This window comes from Equus quagga, chromosome 5, assembly GCF_021613505.1.
Source record: "Equus quagga isolate Etosha38 chromosome 5, UCLA_HA_Equagga_1.0, whole genome shotgun sequence".
Classification (NCBI taxonomy): Eukaryota; Metazoa; Chordata; class Mammalia; order Perissodactyla; family Equidae; genus Equus; species Equus quagga.
This window is the reverse complement of record NC_060271.1, coordinates 56,610,023-56,629,566: the sequence shown is the minus strand read 5'-3', so window position 1 is coordinate 56,629,566 and position 19,544 is coordinate 56,610,023. Positions and strand designations below refer to the sequence as shown.

At 47.4% G+C, this 19,544-nt stretch overlaps 1 protein-coding gene across 6 annotated transcripts in view; it reads left to right on the top strand.

The window, feature by feature from the left end:
* NPAS2 (neuronal PAS domain protein 2) overlaps positions 1-19,544 on the top strand; it is a 158,806-nt gene that overhangs the window by 104,850 nt on the left and 34,412 nt on the right. For all 6 annotated transcript variants that reach the window (XM_046661244.1, XM_046661247.1, XM_046661243.1 and 3 more), the window contains 3 exons: positions 1,968-2,057; positions 12,400-12,520; positions 13,509-13,622. In XM_046661244.1, coding sequence (XP_046517200.1) covers positions 1,968-2,057; positions 12,400-12,520; positions 13,509-13,622 — 325 coding nt within the window. The remainder of the gene's footprint in view (positions 1-1,967; positions 2,058-12,399; positions 12,521-13,508; positions 13,623-19,544) is intronic.

Below are 19,544 nucleotides of genomic sequence, written 5' to 3'. Positions count from 1 at the left end.
TCTAAAACCGGAGCAAGTGTTCTCAAAGCAGTGACTCAGCGCAGTTCTTGTGCGTTTGATGGAAAATGCCAATGAGCTGATGAAAGTTATCTTCCATCTATAAATACCTTTAGCTTTTTAACACCCACTTGCTTTACGAATTCAAGAGGGGCATGGGCTCACGGTGCAAGGAGATAATTTGTATTGCTCCTACTTGTGCCAGTATTTTAGTCTGCTTTTTCCAAAAAGCTTCGGCTGACATCATCAGCAGTGCCCCCCCACTTCTTAAAGAAATTCACCTCCAGGAGCGCTGCAGATACAATTTTAAAAACAATTTAGAAAAATACTTGAGGGAAAAAGAAATAAAAGTTACTAGGATGTACCTCTGGTTCACCATAAGGTCTAAACCAGGGTTTCTCAACCTCGGCAGTATGGACATTTTGGACCTAATAATTCTTTGATGTGGGGGCGTCCTGTGCATTGTGGGATGTTTCACAGCATCCTTGGCCGGTACCCACTAGATGCCAGCAGCTCTCACACCAAGTAGTGACGACCAAAAATGTTTCAAGACATTGCCAGATGTCCCCTGGGGGCCAAAATTGCCCAGCGTTGAAAACCACTGATGTAATTGAAAAGGATGAGATCTGCTTAGAAATACACTTCAATATACTTTTCAGTCTTAAATCCTGCAATATGTAAGTGTAAAATAATAAATGACCCTAGCGTTAATTTTCCTGGTGAAAAGAACTCGCTCTCATTTTGGCACATTGTAACGGTACTCTTCACACAGTTAGTGGACAATTTCCAGTCTCTGCTGCCACGGTGCACTTAGCCACACCCTCCTAACTTGATGGCATTACAGCCCTGTCGGCTGTGCAGAGCCTCAGCAACATCCTGGGAGAATCTAGCTGAGCATACAAAATGTTTCCAGAACTTTCTAAGCACATTTTTCAGTTTGGGGGTTTTTTTTCCCCAAAGTGGCAAAATTCCCATACTTGGGGAAGACGGTCTTTCAAAGACACAGCCAGTAAAGCAACAGTGATAGAGTACAGTGACAGCCCACCTGAGTGTATTACTCCCTCAAAGATGCGTTTTCTGGTGAGGTGGGCTCGGTGCACCCAAATAGACAGTTCCCAGCACTGCCCCATTCTCTGCTGCCTTACGTAGTCTGAATTCTAGAGATCAATGTTCAGATGTGTCTTATGAAAGCATTAGGAGCATCCAATAAGGAATCTAAAAACAAAACTGCAGAAGTGTCTGTGAAAAAACGTTGAGTGTCTAAACCTTCTCTTTTCTCTCACAAGCCCCCAGAGCAGGGCATACAGTAGGCACTCAGTAAAATCTTTTAAACGAAAGCGTTTTTCAGACATTCTGAAATGCCTTGTGGATCCAGTTGAGTTACACGGTGCTTCCGCCTCAGCCCTTACTTGTTACTTCAGTAGAATAATGTGAATGTTCTTTACAAACATTTCCTTCAGGAGGTATTTCTTTTGTGGCAGTGAATGTAAGCAGAGGTCTACCCTGACCAACAGGCACACTTTCTGTTTTTAATGCATCTCTTAGGCCTGATACTTTCGGTAAATGTTTACCCTGAAGTCGAAGTGATATTGAGGGTAGGAGATAGGGACCATAAGATATCCCTGACATCTTTTCATGGTAATTGTGATATTTCTGATCCAGCTCAATAGTTAGCTTATCATTAAAACTACTTGGGTAATTTCCATGGCTAAATTTTGTTTCATGATACCAATAGTCAGATTTTTCACTGAGCCTCAAAGAGCTTTTGTGAGCACTTTGTGTGGGCTAGACAAATTCTGTGTAGGAAACCATCCTGTGTGCAGGGCAGAAAAGTGCTGTGGAGTTATTCATGGAAATATTCTAAGGTTACTAGACAATGTCAGTGTCATAATAGGGGGTCCTTTGCTTCGCTGACATCCTCCTCCATAAAAGCTTGACGAAGGTGCCTTCAACTGTGGCGTTTTCCGCAGGCATTAGATGGTTTCATCATCGCGGTGACACCGGACGGCAGCATCCTCTACGTTTCTGACAGTATCACGCCTCTCCTCGGGCATTTACCGGTGAGTTTCTGCTCTGACGGCCTTTGCCAGTGCACGTTATCACCTCTCCTGGAAACCCATTCAGATCTCAGCTCGGGGGTGGTGCAGGGATGCGGGGGTCTGCGTGTAAGGAGGGTGAAGAACTGCCCTCGACCAGGCCGAGGAGGCCAAGGTCCCGGGGGCCTTCCAGGGGAAGGGCGGGTGCCGGCATGTGTTGCCCTGGAACAAGCAGGACGCCATGGTCTCCTCAAGGCCAGACCTGGAGCGGGCACTCTGACCCTTCTGTGCCCCAGAAATTGCGCAGGAGCAGTGGACCCATGAGAGAGTCACAGCACAGTTAGCAGAGCTCAGGGTCTTTACAGAGGCTGATAGACGTCCTGCAAAGGGAAAAGCTGACGTCCTGGGTCCACTGAGAGCTGGTCGAGGACTGTGCCGCTGATGGTTGGAGATGGGCCCTGGTTTGGGGATCACTAGGGACATGACTGAGGTTGCAAGTAGGTTGTGATATTTACCGGTGGTAGCGGTTCAGCAACGGGACGACCCCAGGGAGTTGAAATACTCTGAGAAGACGTTATTGGACCAGGTAGGCCTCAGGGAATAAGGAGGATTGTGCAGGCAGAGAGAAGGGGGCCAGCTCCGAATTCCAGGGGGAGCCAGGCAGAGGTGGGGTGGGCATGACATGGTCAGAGCCCCTCCTAGGTGTTCCTCCCTCCCTCCTTCCCTAATAGTGACTCCCCCCTCTCTGCAGGGGCCTTGCTGGCTCTGTGTAACCCTCCCCCCCATTTAGGATGAACTGATTCACAGAGCAGTTCCTGACTGGTGGAGGGTCCACGTTTGATGGCCCCTCATAGGCATCCGGCCAGCCTTCCATTTCCCGCCACGCCGTGATTTATCCCCACAGACCCTGACGTTGAGTGACAGCTATAACAGGAGCAGCCTGTGGGTCTGATTGGGATAAAACATCTTCTCTTCTCTCTCCTCCCTACAAGCCCCACCAAACCGCCTAACCCCTACCACTCCCCACCCCCGGCATATCATCGGTGGATGGGAGGCAGGGTATGTGATGAGGATGGCAACAGGTTGCCCTGGGTTCCTGTAGGTAGGAAATCCTGGGCCAGGAAGATGCTGGAGGACATGGTTGCCTCCACTTAGCCACTGCTGGCGGGGAGCAGCGTGACCTTGTTCTGTAGGCAGCTCACCTCATCTGGTTGGGGTGATGATTCCAGCTTTGCTAATGAGCCCAGGATTCCACATCATCCTGGGTCGTACTTTTCCTCAGAAGCCACTCCCCATTCCATCATTCCTGCAGATGGTGCCGTGTGGAGATCGAAGCCTCCGTCCACATTTTTCCTTTGCCAGTCACTGCGTGTTGTAGCCCAGAAAGGGATTTTTTACTCTGCTAGGCAGAGGCCTTTGCTTTACGCCATGATCCGTCTAACCTTTGAGTTTCAGCCATTCCCTGCACCGTTGTCAGGGTGCGTTAGGCTGGGGGTTCTTGCTCCTCTTGAGAGCCCTCAGAAGAGGCTCATTCTCATTTAGCACTAAGGAGTCAAGGGTGCGGTGTCAGCTTGCGTTTTGTCTCAGGCTGGGAGAATAGTGATGAGGCCGTGGGGGGAAATCAGAAGGGACCCCCATCAAGCCAGCCGCTTTCTCTGGGCTGCTCTGAGGCTGGCTGAGGAAAGCAGAGATGGGCTGGTTTTTTGGAGGGGTTATGTTTTGTATTGAATGGACAGGATTGGGTGGTGAGAGGCACTGATTGAAGGCAATGAAACGTAGCCTCTTAATGACCTGGGAACGAGATGCAGGAGCCTGTTTGGTAAACAGGATTTGCAGTGTTCTGCTTTATGCTCTTGTAATTATCTGATGACCCAGTTGCCAAACATGGCAGAGAGGACTTAGAAAGTAAGTGAGGAATTCTTCTGATTTGAAATTATAGAGCAATTTAGGATCACCTTTATGAATTATTTTCTAATTCTGGAAGGGCCAGAAATGACCATGACTCTAATTTATCAGTACTCGACCCGAATGAATGCATATTAAGTGCCTATATATAGACCCACACCCAGAAACACACCGCGTCTCCCCTAAGTTCCCCAGTGGAGGTGAGCCCGGGATGGAGAGTCCCCAAATTTAACTTCTATTTCCATCTAACTTACATTAACCAGTTTTTACCAAGATCGTCACCTTCTTCCCCCTTTTTGCTTAGCATTCACTTGTATCCTTTGCCCGTGGGTGGACAAGGGTGATTAAGGATGCGAACTTCCCTGGTGTCAATCAGCATACAGCCGGTTTTGCGGAGGAGCTGGTCTGGGAGTCATACCTCCATTACCTCCACTTTATGGAGGAGGAAACCTAAGGTGGCCCAGCCAGCGAGGGGCAGAGAAGGGCCTAAACCAGGCACTGCTGACTGCAGAGCTCAAACTTGTCACCACTCTGCTCTGGTGTCTTTCTGATGCCAAGGATTTGGGTTGCCACTTAGGAATTCTGCTTTCAGTTTAGTTCACTTCAATCTGGACTTATTTATGACTCAGTGTGAGCCCAGGACCTGTTCACAGGTGATGCAGTGATTCAGACAGACCCTATGAGATGTCTTTCCTTAAAGGTTTGCAATTTTGTTGAGAGATTTCACCTGTTAACAGTTAGAGCCTAAGAGAAAAATAGCTCACATTTATTGAGCACTTACTATGTACAGGCGCCGTTAGGAGCCCCTTACATGCGTTAATGTGTGTGAAGTACTTAGAAGAGGGCCTGGCACAGATCCAGGGCTCTATCACACTCACTTTCCTTATCCTTATTGATCGTGACAATGACCCTATGAAGTAGGTTGTTACCCCTGTTCACAGATGAGGAAACTGAGGCACAGAGAGGTTAAGGTCCCGCAGCCAGCAAGTGGTGGGGCTGCGATTTGAACTCAGAACCTGGTGCTTAACCCTTACTCAGAATTCTCTGTAAAGACAGAGTAATGTTGAATGTTCTCAGGGTTGGGTGGGTGGTCAGGAAGGGAGAGAATGAGGAACTGAAAGGCAGTGGTCAGTCTTCGTGGAAGAGGTGGCCATTGAGGGGCTGCATGGCCAGCAGGGACACAGCATGGGCAGGGGACAGGAGGCCATGGGCCCCGGCAACAGTGCCCCCATTGGTGTCATCGACTGGCATGCTGGGGGCTGGGTCTCACTGTGTGGCCGGGATTGGAGGACCTCGGTGGAGGGGAGAGAGGAAGAGCAGCAAGAATTCCTTTCTTCTTTTGAGACTGTCAGCCGTCAAGTCTCTCTCTGCTTCCTTCCTACTCCGAGAAACTCAGACGTAGCAAAAGTTTGCATGATAGATTTCTGTACGGCAACTTCCTGCTGAAACATCCTAGAACTTTCTTTTCCAGTTTGACAGAGAAAAGAGAGAAAAACACAGGTCAAGCAGAAAATGCTTTTAAGATAAAGTCAAAACTTTCCCATGGTGGGCACATCAGCACATTTCGGCGTCTAGCGTGAACCCGGGCAGTAAAGGAGAAACACGGGCACAGGGGATGAGCACGCTGGTGGAAGACCAGGCTAAAGGGGGCTTCTGGGACGAAAACCTTTCAGGAAAAGTCCACGTGCCATGAACAGAACTGGGAAAGAGTATGGCTGAGGCCAAACCAGATGAGACCCAAAGTGGGCACTGTGCTTCCTGTTTGGACTTTTGTTTGAGTTTTTAAAAATTTAACTTCCCGGATTGCTTTTCTGATTTGTTAATGAATTTGATGTTTGCCTGATGGGCTGGACTTTGCTAAGCCCTTAAGGCAGAAGTCCTGTCCTCAGCCCTGAGTGTGATACCCATGTGCCTAAATGTTCATGGAGCAAAGGACTGCGTTCATAAATGGGGCTGCTGCATCGGAAGCAATTGCAAACAGCTTGACAAGAGTGGGAAGTGCCTCGGACATGAGAAATAAGGTCATGGATAACACAACCTCCCCCAAAGAAAATAACCTAGGCACAAGTGGTTATGAAGTTGGAGAAATCCACAGGCCAAAAAGGACGTCCGTATAACGCTGGTTCTCCAAGTGGAAGCTCCAGCAAGAAGTGCAAGGTCAAGGGGGCACATGGGGCCAAGTTCCCATGGGTCACAGCAGGGAGAAGAAGTCACAGAAAAGAAAAGACAGAGCCCCATGGCTTACATCACCACGAATTGCAGCAGCAAGGCCAAGGCCCTGAAACGCTTTCCAGAAAACATCCCTCTGCCCTTCCTTCCCCGCCCTGCCCTCACCTGCTGGAGGAACCCACCTCATCCATCTTACCAGAGGCAGCTCTGTCTGGGCAGAGCTGGGGGGCGCTCTGCCTAGGAGGGGCCCCGACAGATGTGGCTGCAGATCAGAGCTGAGAGGTTAACTCACAGGTTAAGAGTCCAGGCCGCCAGTTAGACTATTTTTTATTTTTATATAGCACACAGACAGAAGTATGTTTTATTTTTAAATTAATGATAAAGCGAGCACAGACATACATGTAGCTGTCCCTGAGGTTAAAAACAGAACATGGCCAGGACCGTAGCAGCTCCTGTCTGCTCCTTTCTCATCACACCCCACCCTCTTCCTAGAGAGGACAGTTTCCCTGACTTTGAAGATCGTCGTTTCCTTGTTTTTCTTTGTAGTTTTATCAACTTTTAATTCATCGCTAAACGCTATAATTTAGTACTGCCTTTTGTTGAACTTTATGTAAGTAGAGTCATAGAAAAATGTACTCTTTGTGATTTCTCCTTTGCTCAACACTGTCTGTGAGATTCGTCCATCTCACGCTGTGAGTTTTAGCTGTTGTCAGTTCTTTCTCATTGCTGCGTAGTCCTCCACTGCAAGAACGAGCTGCAATTACCGGTCCATTCTAGCTTGGAACTCTTAGGAAGTGCTTCTGCGAGCATGCTATATGTATTTCCTGAGGAACATTTGCAAGCGTCCCTTAGAGAACTGACCGTGTGTAGAATGCTGGGTTGTAGGGTAGGTACCCCTTCACCCTTACTAGATAACACCAGATTGTTTCCCTCGTGCTTGCACGCATTCACCGCGTCCCAGCAGGGTGCAGAGTTCCAGGTGCTCTGTGTCAGCAGAGCTCAGGATTGGCAGGCTTCTCAATTCTTGTCAGCCTGGTGTCTGAAGGTATCTCATGGAGTTGTGTGTTTTGTTTTTTTTTCAATAATAATAATAATATCCTCTGAGAGAGACAAACACCTTAAAACTCTCAACCAACCTCTTATGTTTGGTTTTTCTTTGCTGGGAAAGAGTCAGCCTGAGCTGACAGCTGTTGCCAATCTTCCTTATTTTTTCCTCTCCAAAACCCCAGTGCATAGTTGTATATTCTAGTTGTAGGTCCTTCTAGTTCTACTATGTGAGCTGCTGCCACAGCATGGCTACTGACAGACGGGGGGTGTAGTTCCAAGCCCGGGAACCAAACCCAGCCCACCAAAGCGGAAAGTGCGGAACTTGAACCAGTAGGCCCTTCGGGCTGGCTCTTATGGAGTTTTACTTTGCTTCTCTCCCAGTTACTAATAAGCTTGAGTGTCTTTGTGTGTGTTTGTTAGCCATTTGGATTTCCTCTTTTGTGAAGTGCTTGTTCAGTATTTTGCCATTTTCCTAATGGGTTTTCTGAGCGTTTTCTTGTAATGATTTGTAAGTGTTCTCTCCATGTTCTGGATGCTAGTCCTCTGTCAGGTATGGTTTTAATCACCTCCTACTCACTCTGCCCCAGGGTTGCAGGGATGGCTGACCATGCGACGCCTGACACTGGACAGATGTGACTGACAGCAGTGTGTCAGTCACATGTACTCTCAGCCCAGGGGAGGAGGACACTAGCTGCCACACAGGGCCACATGAGAGCTGCCCTTGGGAACAGTGAACCAGCAGGGGCTGTGGAGGCAGGCCCTGTAGTAACAAGGTGGGGGGGGGGGTGCCCCCGGTCCCCACAGGAGTGAGATTGGCTTGTTTGAATAATTCTGTAGGCTGGCAGGGGACTAAACTCATTGCTCAGGGATGAGTGGGAACTGTGCCTGGTCCCCTTAAAAGGAAGCTTCTTTAGCACAGGGACCTTATCCATGGGGACAGAGTGGAGGAGAACTTCCAGTAAGGCCAGTTGTGGCCCTCCCGGTTTTGCCAGATAACGAGGCAGCGCATGACGTGGAACCTTAACTTTAGGCTGCACCTCACACCACAGATATATGTGTCACAAACATCTTCTCTCATTTTGTGGCTTACCTTTCCCTCTCTTTAGGTTCTTTGGATGAACAGAAATTATAGTTGAGGCTTTTTATGTCTTAATTCCCCATTACTTCAAGGTCAAAGCTGTTCTCTATACTGTCTTCTGAAAGCGTAACTATTTAGCCATCACTTTGATTCTGAATCTAAACTAAATCAAAGCGTATCAAATATGCCTCCACCTTCCAGGTCGTTGAGGGAGACCAAGGCCCTGACTGCTTCCCCGAGCCCGTTCCTGCCTCTTCTCAAAGGGAGGCTTCTCAAGGACTTCTCACCATTGCCCCTTCCAACTGTGGCCCACACAGATCTCCAGCCAGAGCTGCTGGGGCCTCTTAGGGACATTCCTGAGCTGTGTTCCCGCCCAGCCCACTTCCAGCTCAGCTAGCCAGCTCATGTGTGCTCCTTGCGCAGGCTCACTTGACTGCTGGGTGCAGTGGAGCTGGTGCTGCTAGTTCAAAGGGAAAGAGGAAAATGCTTCCACAGCCCGATCAGATCATCCGCAGGCTCTCGAGGTGCCTCAAGAGAAAATGGGGGAGATGTGAAATTTGGGATTTAGGGCACGCATTCATAGCAAAACCCAAAAAAGGGTTCTTGATAAATCAGCCGAGGACATTTCAGTAAGTTGGGATGGAGAAGCTTCCACCCCACCAGGTAAATGATACTCCTGATAATGTGATTCAGCTGTGAAGAAGGCTGCAGATGGCACGTTCCCTCCCTTGTCTCCGTAATTGCTGTCATTTTAATAAACAGAGCTCAGCTCATTCAAGGGACAGTTCAATTGCAGATATAATTTACTCTCCTGTAAGCACTAGGGTTTAAATTTTCAAATTATCATTGTTTGTGTTGGTTTTCAGCACATGGAAATGACATAATCGTAATATAATAGCAGATGCATGTAAAGAACTTGCTCTATGCCAAGCACAATTCTGAGACCTGTCCATGTATTAACTCATAATCCTAACAGGCCCCCCACAGCATACCTCCTCCAACCTCCATCCAGTGTTTGTCTTTGTTCTGTGCAGAACCTATAGCCTGAGCCCTCTGACCTGCCAACTCTCTTCCACAGGAGCACCTAGGCCAGGCAGCCCGCAGCCCTGCTGTCTGCCGTACTCAGCATCGGGGGAAGTGGGCTTCCTTCCCACTGGCCCTCCAAGAAAGGACCATGAGTGACTTAGTTATCATTTCCAAGTCTCTGAAATGTCTTTAAGGAGAAAGACTACTGTCATCTGTGAGCATTAGTCATCTTCTAAAAAACTAAAAGGAATGGGCTTAAAATAAAAATCAAGACCATCATAAGAACTTGGAGAAGCTAGAATGAGAAAATGATAGCGCAGTCTAGTGAGCTGGTTTGCAGAGGCTTTGTCCACAGAGATCAAAATGGGTGCATCCAAGCTAGGAGCCTTGGAGCCCCCAGAGTCCCTCCCTTCCCTCCTCCGGTCCTCCATCAGCCACCAAGTGGTGTCCACCTTCCTTGCACCCCCTAAAATGCTGGCTGCAGGCTGGGGGGAACTTGCCTGCCTTGTTGTGCTTCTTTCCAGGGCCTACAGCAGTGGCTGGCGCACGGGAGCCCTCAGTCAGTATTGGCTGGAGTATGTTGTTGAAGGAACGGCTTGGACTCTGTCCATTCCTCTCCATCTCCACTTCCCTGTGTCTGTTCAGACTCTGACCATCACTGGCCTGGCTGCCTGTCTTCACTCCCTCCTCAGATCACTAAAGGGGTCTCTTTAAAATACAAGTGCAGTCCTGTCCTCCCTTCCTTTAGGTCCCTCAGGGGGTCCTCCGGGCACGCAGGATGGAGTGCTAACTCCTTTGAGGTCTTCTATACTCTGGGCCCTACTTCCCTTTGCAACCTCCCCCTCCCCCAGGGCTCCTGTCCTCCCCTGTACTGCAGTAATGGCTCCCACCTCCACGCTTTTGTGTGTGCTGTGCCTCCTACCTGGAGCACCCTGGCCACCTGGCAGACATCATCTTGTCCCCCAGATTCCACTCCAGGATTCCTCCCTCTGGGAACCGGTCCCTGGGAGACTCTGTTACCCCTTACATTTGGACTCGGCACAGCATGCTCAGTGTTCTCTGAGCCCCTTGTTTTACTTCTGTCATAGTGCTTGCCACGCCCTTCTTTCAGCTGTCTACACATTTTTATTGAAGGCCAAGCATCATTCAATGTCAGGGATATGGGGGTGGAGAAGGCAGACAGGGACCCCCCCTCTCCTGGAGCTCCAGGCAGAGTACACAGGTCAAGACATGAATGAACAAGACAACTTCTAGTCACTTCGTAAATAGTCATTAAACACCTAATGACACTAGCATTTGTTGAGTGCTTGCTGTGCGCCCTTCTGTGAGCAGCATACTCGAATCAGCTCATGTAACCCTCACAGCTTCCTCGTCTTGCAGTTGAGCAACGTGCAGCTTGGAGGGGGCAGAGCCAGCTTTCAAACCCCATCTCTGGGGCTCTCACCTGTCTGGAGATGCGGGCTGGTCCCTTGCAGGCTTTACCATCTAGGCAAGGACTGGCCCTTTCAGCAGCAGTTCCAGAATGGCAAACAAGTACAGTGGAGGGGTGCAGAGGCCAGCGCAGCAGGGCTGGGGGCACCAGCCTGGATGAGGGGCTGTCATGGGTGCTTTCTCAGAGGAAGTGACTTCAAAGCAGGGACCTGAAGGATGCACAGGAGTTAGCTGAACAAAAGGAAAGGGTGTAGAATGTTCTAGGCAGAGGAAGGCCCAGAAGGAAGAGCAAACCAGGAAAACTTGAGAAAAGAAAGTTTGAAGGGCTGGAGAAGTCCGAGTGGCAACTTCGCTTATAAGGTCGTGCGGAGCCTCATAAATGAATTGAGAAATTTCAGCTTTGTCCTGGGAGCAACTGGAAGACAAAGGGCGTTTTTAAGCAAGGTAGTGACTTGATCTGACACAAGGTTCCTTCTGGCTGTTGCTGGAGAACCAATTGGGCAGGGACTAAAGTTGAGGTGGGAAGACCAGCTTGGCCAATTCATTCCCAGACAAGAGACGATGGTGGGTCTAGACTAGAGTAGAGGCCGTAGAAAGAGAGAGAAGTGAATGGATCTGAGAGAATTTGAGGGAGGAAAATCTCATAGCACTTGGACACAGTTTGGATGTAAAAACGAGGGCAGGATGGGGAGGAGTCAAGACCACCACCTGGGTGTCTGGTATGGGCACGTGACCAGCTGGCAATATCATATATGGGGACAGAGAACACAAGGGGAGAAGGTGTGGGTGTGAAAGAATGATGATGTTGGGGATATGCATGAATCTGTGGTCCCCAGGGGGCCTCGGAGTGGCAGGTGGAAGATGGAGCCAGGACGCACAAGAGAGAGTTGCCTGGAATACAAATTGAAGAGTGTATACAGATGGCCTTTGCAGCTGTAGGAGGGGATGCGTTTACTGAAGGAGACTGAGGCAGCGATAGAGACGTGCCTGTCTCTTTCCACTGTGAGCTTCCACCTACACTACCCAATATGGGAGCCACTAGCCATGTGTGGCTATTCAAATTTCAATTAAAATAATTAAAATTAAATATGATTAAAAATAGTATTTTTCAATTTCAGTCTTCAATCACACTAGCCACATTTAAGTGCTCAGTAGCCTTGTGGCTAGTGGCTTCCATAACGGACAGTGTAGGTGACAGACCATTCCACCATCACAGACAGTTCTATTGGACGGTGCTGTATCCAACTCAACAATATATTTATTTTGTACTCACAGTGCCCAAGCACTCAGGAAAAAAAGTTTGATTCCTTGCACTAGAGATCTTCAAGAAATAAACAGGCAGCAGTTTGCTGGCCTAAAGGTCAGGGAGGGGACCCCCTGTGCTCCTCAGGGCCCGCCTTGCACTGGGGCTCCATCCGGGCCAGAAAGCAGGAGTGTCGGCCACAGGGCTCCTCCAGTGAGAGGAGGACTCTGCACGTTTGTCTGACTTCACTCTGACTTCTCTCTTGGGCCCTGCATCTGAGCAAGTCAGACCTTTTAGATAACAGTTCAAGGTTACAGAGTGACAGACTGAGAGCCTTCACAGAAAATCACGTCTTGAACTTTGCATTTCAGAAACCAGCTCTGAATTCTCATGAATGTTTGGTGTTTGCTTTTTCCTTTGCTTTTCATCGTCAGTGAGTGTGTACCTTTCTTTATTTTCCTTTTCAGTCAGATGTCATGGATCAGAATTTGTTAAATTTCCTTCCAGAACAAGAACATTCAGAAGTTTATAAAATGCTTTCTTCCCATATGCTTGTGACGGAATGCCCCTCCCCAGAATACGTAAAATGTAAGTTTAACTTGACTCGTTTTACAAGATATGAAGATAGTTTTATTTTTGAAGGGAGGTTAGAATGAATTAAGAAGGGAGGACTAATTTTAAGAATAATTTTCCGTGTGACTCAGAACATTTCCAAGACCCTTAAAGGTATATTTTAAGTTTAAAGCTAAAACTGGAGTTTGGAATACATAAGACATTTAACTTTTATGTGGAAAATTTGAAAACATAGAGCTTAAGAATAATAACTTGTTTTGCATGTAATACAAGAGATTTCTTGTTTTTAACCTGAGTCTTTTAGTAACAAAAGTACAAAAATCAGCAAGCAATCTGCTTATTTTGGAGGACACTATAATGCTGGATTTATATGATGCCAACTGAAAACTGAATAATTAGGCCAAAAATCCAAATTCTCTCCTCCTGAGGCTGTCATCTGGTTATTTATATACATTTGCGGGTTTTATGGAATTTTTAAGTTTTTCTCAAAATTGGCAACCCGGAGAGAAGGCTGGCCCTGGTGCCTCGTGAGCCACACGTCACTTAATGAAGCACATACGTGGCCGGAGGTAGCGAAGTGCCTTGCAGTTGTTCCAGCCTTACTCCATTTTCCATGAATAATTTGTCCTGTTGTACATCTGATTTTCCTTCAAAGCAAAGCGAAAAGATTAAATTAAAGAGAGCAGCTCTATATGAGCAGCTTCATTTTAATATACTGTATGAAAGCAACCGGAACTAATCAATGCCGGCAGAACCAACCACAGACATCTGTGAGCAAATTAAGACGAGCTGGGTCCAAGGATGGAATGCAAAATATCTATAAACTATGGGGGGAAAAACCTATGCTGCAAAGGTTATAAAACCATGTCCAAAAGTCTGTCATAATGAGAAATAACCTGGCCTTGTGTAGACTAAAACCCCAGTTTCACGAAGACGCTACTCGTTTAGAGTCTGTGTAATGCTCATATTCCCTTTCTCTCCCCTTGTCCCTTTAACGGCCCAGCTGACAACGATTTAGAGTTTTATTGCCATCTTCTCAGAGGCAGCTTGAACCCAAAGGAATTTCCAACATATGAATACATAAAATTTGTAGGAAATTTTCACTCTTACAACAATGGTAAGTTTAATTGTTCTATAATCGCGACAGTGTCTTTTATCATGCACACGTGCACATGGGGGCAGAGGAATCACTGAGGGAGGAGGTGGGAGAAGATGTGCTTTTCATATTTGCTTTTGGATTTTTGTGTTCCCAGGATGCGTTTTTCTGCTCGTAAATGTTATCTCCCGTTCGAGAAAAACACACTCCCACACCTGTTTACACCAGCGCACAAAGTCCCACTGAAATGCACATTATTCGCTTCTTTATTTTCAGGCTGGTGGAATAGTTCTGTACTGTGAGAAACTACTTACAGTTAATAAAGAACAGGCTCGGCCTACACACAGCCAAACAGGGCTTCATTGTGACATGAAGATCCATAACCCTGGTTTCTGCATTTTTATCCTCCTTTTTCCAGCACTGCTGTGAGCATGTTTTCATAGATCTGGAACATAGGTCTTCTCACTCCAGCCCTAATGCATAGTAAGTGGCCATTTTACGATGAGCCAGCCATCTACATTGGATGAATTATCAAGCAGGATCAGCCAAGCAGCAAAATCCTATTTTCTGAAATTACCCTGATAACTAATTGTCCAAGCTCTGGCTGTAACTCTAAACTATGCTTAAACACTCAGTTTTACTTTTGACCCAGGCAAAATGGGAATGCAGGCCTGATGCCAGAAATTCGGAAACATAAGTCCCAGCGACAGCCCCGTGGTGGAGCCCAGCCCAGAAAGGCTTGCGTTTTGTTTGCTCCACTCCTGAAAACTCAACACAAAACAAATAACTTTGAAAGATCTAACATTTCACAAAACAGCAAAGATGGGAAAAAATAGAAGGAAATGTTGACAGGGAATGTGGAAAGAAAGAAGAGGGAAGGAGAAAAATACCAAAGGCAAACAAATACAGAAAGATGAGCTACAGAAGTGAGGGGTGGCAGGTGGGAAACCCAAGGGAGGTGCTGATGGCAACGCTGGCTTGTGCTGCTATGGTGACCGTTGTTGACTCTGGACCCACAGTCGAGCCTATTGCTCCAGTCACATTAGTCCCAGAATTTCCGTTATAACCAGCCAGTCACGGCACCAAATCCTAGTGCTGAGGCTAACAGGGTTTTTCCTTCAGCCTTAGATGATCCTGTTGTATGTTATTTGCGTCAATACACATGCTTTGTTTAAAAGGCTCCAACTAGATGCTAAACAGCATGATCCTGCCAAAGCGATTTTCAGGTCCCGTCTCCAGGGCTTATGCCTGGATGATGGGCTCTGGGCCGACTTGGGGCCCTTCTGGGAACCTGCCTATCCAGGGCTCAGTGTGCCTAAGTGGCAGGAGGTCGCTTTCCCAAGTGGGCCCTCAAATCTGGGCAAAGCAGGACGAAGCCAAGGCCTGACCATGCCTAACCCAATGCATCCGAAAGGCTTTCCGAAACCTCATGAGACTAACGTTGAATGAGCCACACAAATAAGTAAATGGTGGATTGTTGAGCTACCTACTTAAGAAAACTGACCTAAGAGGCGCCTCGTAAAAAACCAAACGAGATGCCAGCCCTGGTGCAGTGGTTCACTGGGTGGGGCAGCTTAAGATGCAGATCCTCGGGCGCGCCTGCAGATTCTAGTTCAGGAGATCTGAGGGTGGAGCTGAGACTGTGTGGTTGGAAAAGAACTTGGGGTTCTGATGCAAAGGCTGATGTCATGGACTTTGAGAAACACTGCCCTATTGTAATACTAAATGCCATTCCGTAGGAATTTTAATGATACTCCTCTCTCTTGTGGCACTCCTTCCAGACAACTTTATCCTTGAATTGATATAAGCAGTGGTTTGGAATTTGCTTAAAATGTGTGCTGTGGCCAGAATGCCAGCTGTCAGGATAGCAGCATATCCCAAGTGGCCACATGCAAGGAAGGGAAAGGCGCCCTGGCCCCCAGTGTGCCACGACTGTGGGAATTATGGGATGCTGCACCTACATGACCCATGAAAACAATGCACGGGCTTAATTCAAGAAACCCACCTGTGATTGGCTGGTGGGCAGCAGTTGTATCCTTTGTAAATTTCCATTTCCACGCCTCTCATTAAGATGCTGCCGAATATCTCTTTGAAGCTTCCTGTCATTTATCACATTTTAGAGGGTTTCAAGGAAACAGGGAGGCTTCATTGTGAATACCTGGGAGTTTTTTTAACTAGCAAGGTTTTATTTTCACTGCAAGTTGAGACAATGTTTATTTGCCTGAAAGAGTGTGTGGAAGTTATGTGTGATTTTTCTTTTTTTTTTTTTTTGGAAACTGTTACTGCTATAAACACACAGTGATGAAAGTAGAAAATTTAAAACCAAGAGCACAGAGTGTCTTCCCAGAGCCTGTTGAACAAACTAAAGTGAGAGGGGCTTTTTGAGACAAAGTCTCCAGATGTCACTGTGGAAAACCTGAAATATAGTTCTCACCTGGATTAAAATGGACAGCAAAAAAATGTCAGAGACAAGTGAATTTCTAAGATTTGAACCCTACGAAATCACCAACATTCACCCATTTTTGACATATAAAATTTGATTTAACATAAAGAAATAATTCCTATTTGATTTTGTAGGTTTACTTCTCAATAAACATTGAACAATGAGTTAATAAAAAAGCTCACCTTAGGAGTGTTTCTTAAGTACCAGGCCCTGGGCTCAGTCCGTGCATTCATCGTCTCATTGAATCCTCACAACAGCCGTGTGAGGTGGTACTATTGGCATCATCCCATCCTAACAGAGGAGGAATGGATGTGTAAAAGAGTTAAGACTGTGGTTTATGGGTGGGAAGTAGGGGACCACATTCATACCCAGACCCTCTGACCCTGAACCCACACTCTTACCCCCAGCACTTTGCTGCCTCCCCACAAATCCATGTTGAAATTAAACATCTAGATGCAGAACTCAGGGCTGTCCCTGCCACCTGGCATTCTGTTGGTACATGATGTCCGTACCTGTGCACATCAGATGTCCTGCAACCACATACCAAGCTATTTTAAGAGTACCCAAGACTTGTTTTAAATCAAATATGGGAAAACATGCAGATATAGAAATGACTGGCATGAAGGAAGAGGTTTATAGTCATAGATCACTAGAAAAGGTACAGTGCGCTGTGTAGGGCCATGCAGGGAAGCACCAGGTCAGTCAGGAGGCAGAGGGAGCAGGAGAAAATGTGGGCAAGAGCCTCCTTTGTGGTGTCCGCAGGAAAGAACGGACAAGGCGAGCAAGGAGGCTTAGGGTTGGCTAATTTGAATACTTTCAGCAGGCGCTGGGACACAGGGCTGTCCCTAGTAGTCTGGCTCCTGGCCCTGGGGTGATAGTGGCCCAGAGTGTGCGAGCCCTAGAGGAGGTGGTAGGAGTGTGGCCTCTGGGTTGGTTGGTTTGCATGTGAAAGGTACACTGGAAGGTGAGTTGTTTACTACCGATAGGAACTGGCTAACCCTGAGAGAAACAGCCCCTCAAGGGGCCAGAAAGGCCCCAAATATCAAAGCATCAAATACAGAAACTAGAAAATGTGGTTGTTAGACAAGCCGCCTCATGCAACTTCCCTGAGTTCCCAGGCCTGGCACAGGTGAAAAACCAATATGTAAAGTGCAGAAGAAAAATGACCATGAACATCAGTTTTATTTTAATAGAATACCTGCCCACACCTCAAAGAACAATGTAGGAAATCCTCCTTTGGTCCATTACTGTGAAAAGTCCTATCATTTCCATAGGGCTATTTGGTTTATGGAGCATTGCCTGGTGCATTCTTAGTTGATGCGTGTCAAGAAGAAACAAGGCTCTCCTTTTTATAAATAATAGAATAGAAAGGACGGCGACCTTTACTCATCTGTGGACTCATCACACCCCTTCCTGGGCCAACACAGTCCACGCCTGGCACATAGATAAGCACTCGACAAAAGTAGGTAGACCTAGACTGAGGCTCGGAGATCTTAGTCCTTGGCACACGGATGGTAGGGGGCACATTCAGACCAAAGACTTCTGACTCATGGGAAAATAATGCTCTTCCCGGAAGCTGATAATCGAGCTCTTCTTGACGGACCCCCAAGCACACTCCAGGGAGATAACGACAGCTTCCAGGAGGGCTCCCACCACTTCCATGGCCTTAAATCCAAGGTGAAGATTAAAGCCATGTGGGTATGTGCCACGTGAACTGGAGCATGTCTAACTTCAGGTGCCTTGTAAATTGTCTACACCGGAAGGCCTCCGAAGCAACAGTGTGTGGTCAGGGACGCTCATCTTTGGCCTCCATTCACTCCGCTTTCTGTGCCCACCACTCCCATCAAGTTCCCTCCCTACCTGGGCTCCCTGGGCACTCCCTGATGTCCTTACCCAGGCCCCTCACTGGGGGTGCCCCCATCAGAACTCTTTCCCCAGCCTAGAGCTCATCTGATCACCGATGTGGCCCAAGGCTGACAGAGGCCCTGGCTGCCACTCAAAAATGACCACTATAGGAAGCCTCGGGCCTTAACCCAGAGGGCCCAGGTTGAAATGTGTAGGCTTCAGGGCAGGGAAGAGAGGGGAGACTGAGCCAGAGAGCTTTTGGTGACCCTTCAATCATAGGTGAAGACCCCACATGCTTGCCTGCTAACCTGAATAACTACGCACGATTCATCTGGCTCTGTAACCAGTGTGAGTAAGCTAAGGTAGTAGGAATTGTGAGGGAAAGGAGGGACAAAAGTGCCTTTGCCCGTGTTAACCAGATTAAACTCTTAACTAGACATTTCCAGACTCACCAGTCCATTATGCCACCTCACCTCTTTACCTCTGCACCCCGGCCGCCCCCCGGCTCCATTCACTGAGGCTGTGTATACACAGCAACCATTGCCCAAATACTTGAGCAAAATGGAATTTTCCCCTTTTGCAATATTTGCACATCTTGGTCACTCCTTAGGACTTCATCATTCGCCACAGATGTTCTAGGGGGAAGGGAGGGAAAACAGGATTTCACATCTTTAACCTAGATTTTTAATAAATGTGAAGAAACATGTGTCAGGAAATAGGACAAGAAAGTAGCTTTCTTAGAATTATTTCACTTTAGGACAGTTCCTAACCCAGTCTGTGAAAAGCTTCCTGAGGAACTCTGAGCTGGGATAGAGAACCACATGGTGCATCCTCTCCCCAGAGAAAGCCCACTCTCTGATCCTGGCCACATCGTTTCCAGAATAGGGTTGAAATGCAATTACTTTATTCAGGGTTATGGTTGTCCTGTAACAGATTCTTTTTTAATGCTTTCAAACACATACGCCATCCCATCTTTTTACTTCACCAGTTAAATAGAGGAGACTGGGGCCCTTTCCCAGCCCCTCACCCGGGTCCTGCAGCCCCACCCCCACCACTCATGGGGAAGGAACCGGCAGGATGATTTTAAAGGCGTAAGGAACAGTCTTTGCTTTCTGGGGTCCTAATAAGCAGGTTCCGGTTCCTGAAAGATAACTTCATGCCAGGAAGGAGGTAATCCTCTATTTAAGCTCTGGCTCCTCCCCCAGACTTGGATTTAAATGTGCATCTGACTGAAATCCAGAAAGCAGTATTTCAAAAGTCGCTGGTGTGGTTCCAAATAGGTCACCCTCAGCAAACATTCCACTCTGGGCTTTCCAGAAACCACACGCCAGAGTAGAAAAGTTTCCCTGCCCTCATTTTACCTACTCGCCTCTAACCACACCGCCCGATTTGAAACACTGGCACAAGTGGAGGCTTTTCAGTCGACAAGACTTGATTCCGTATGTTCTGAGGGATGTCTGTAAGTTGCCTCATTTTATGGCTTTGGAGTTTTGTTTGTTTGGTTTTTTTTTTTCCCCTGAGCTAATTGAGATGTCTCAGGTAGGGGAACAAATGGCATGCCTGCCAGACCTCACTGCGAATGGAGACATGCGTTTAGCACAGGAAGGAATGTGTGATCCATCTGTCACAGGCCCCCAAGAGTAAGAAGCAGGGTG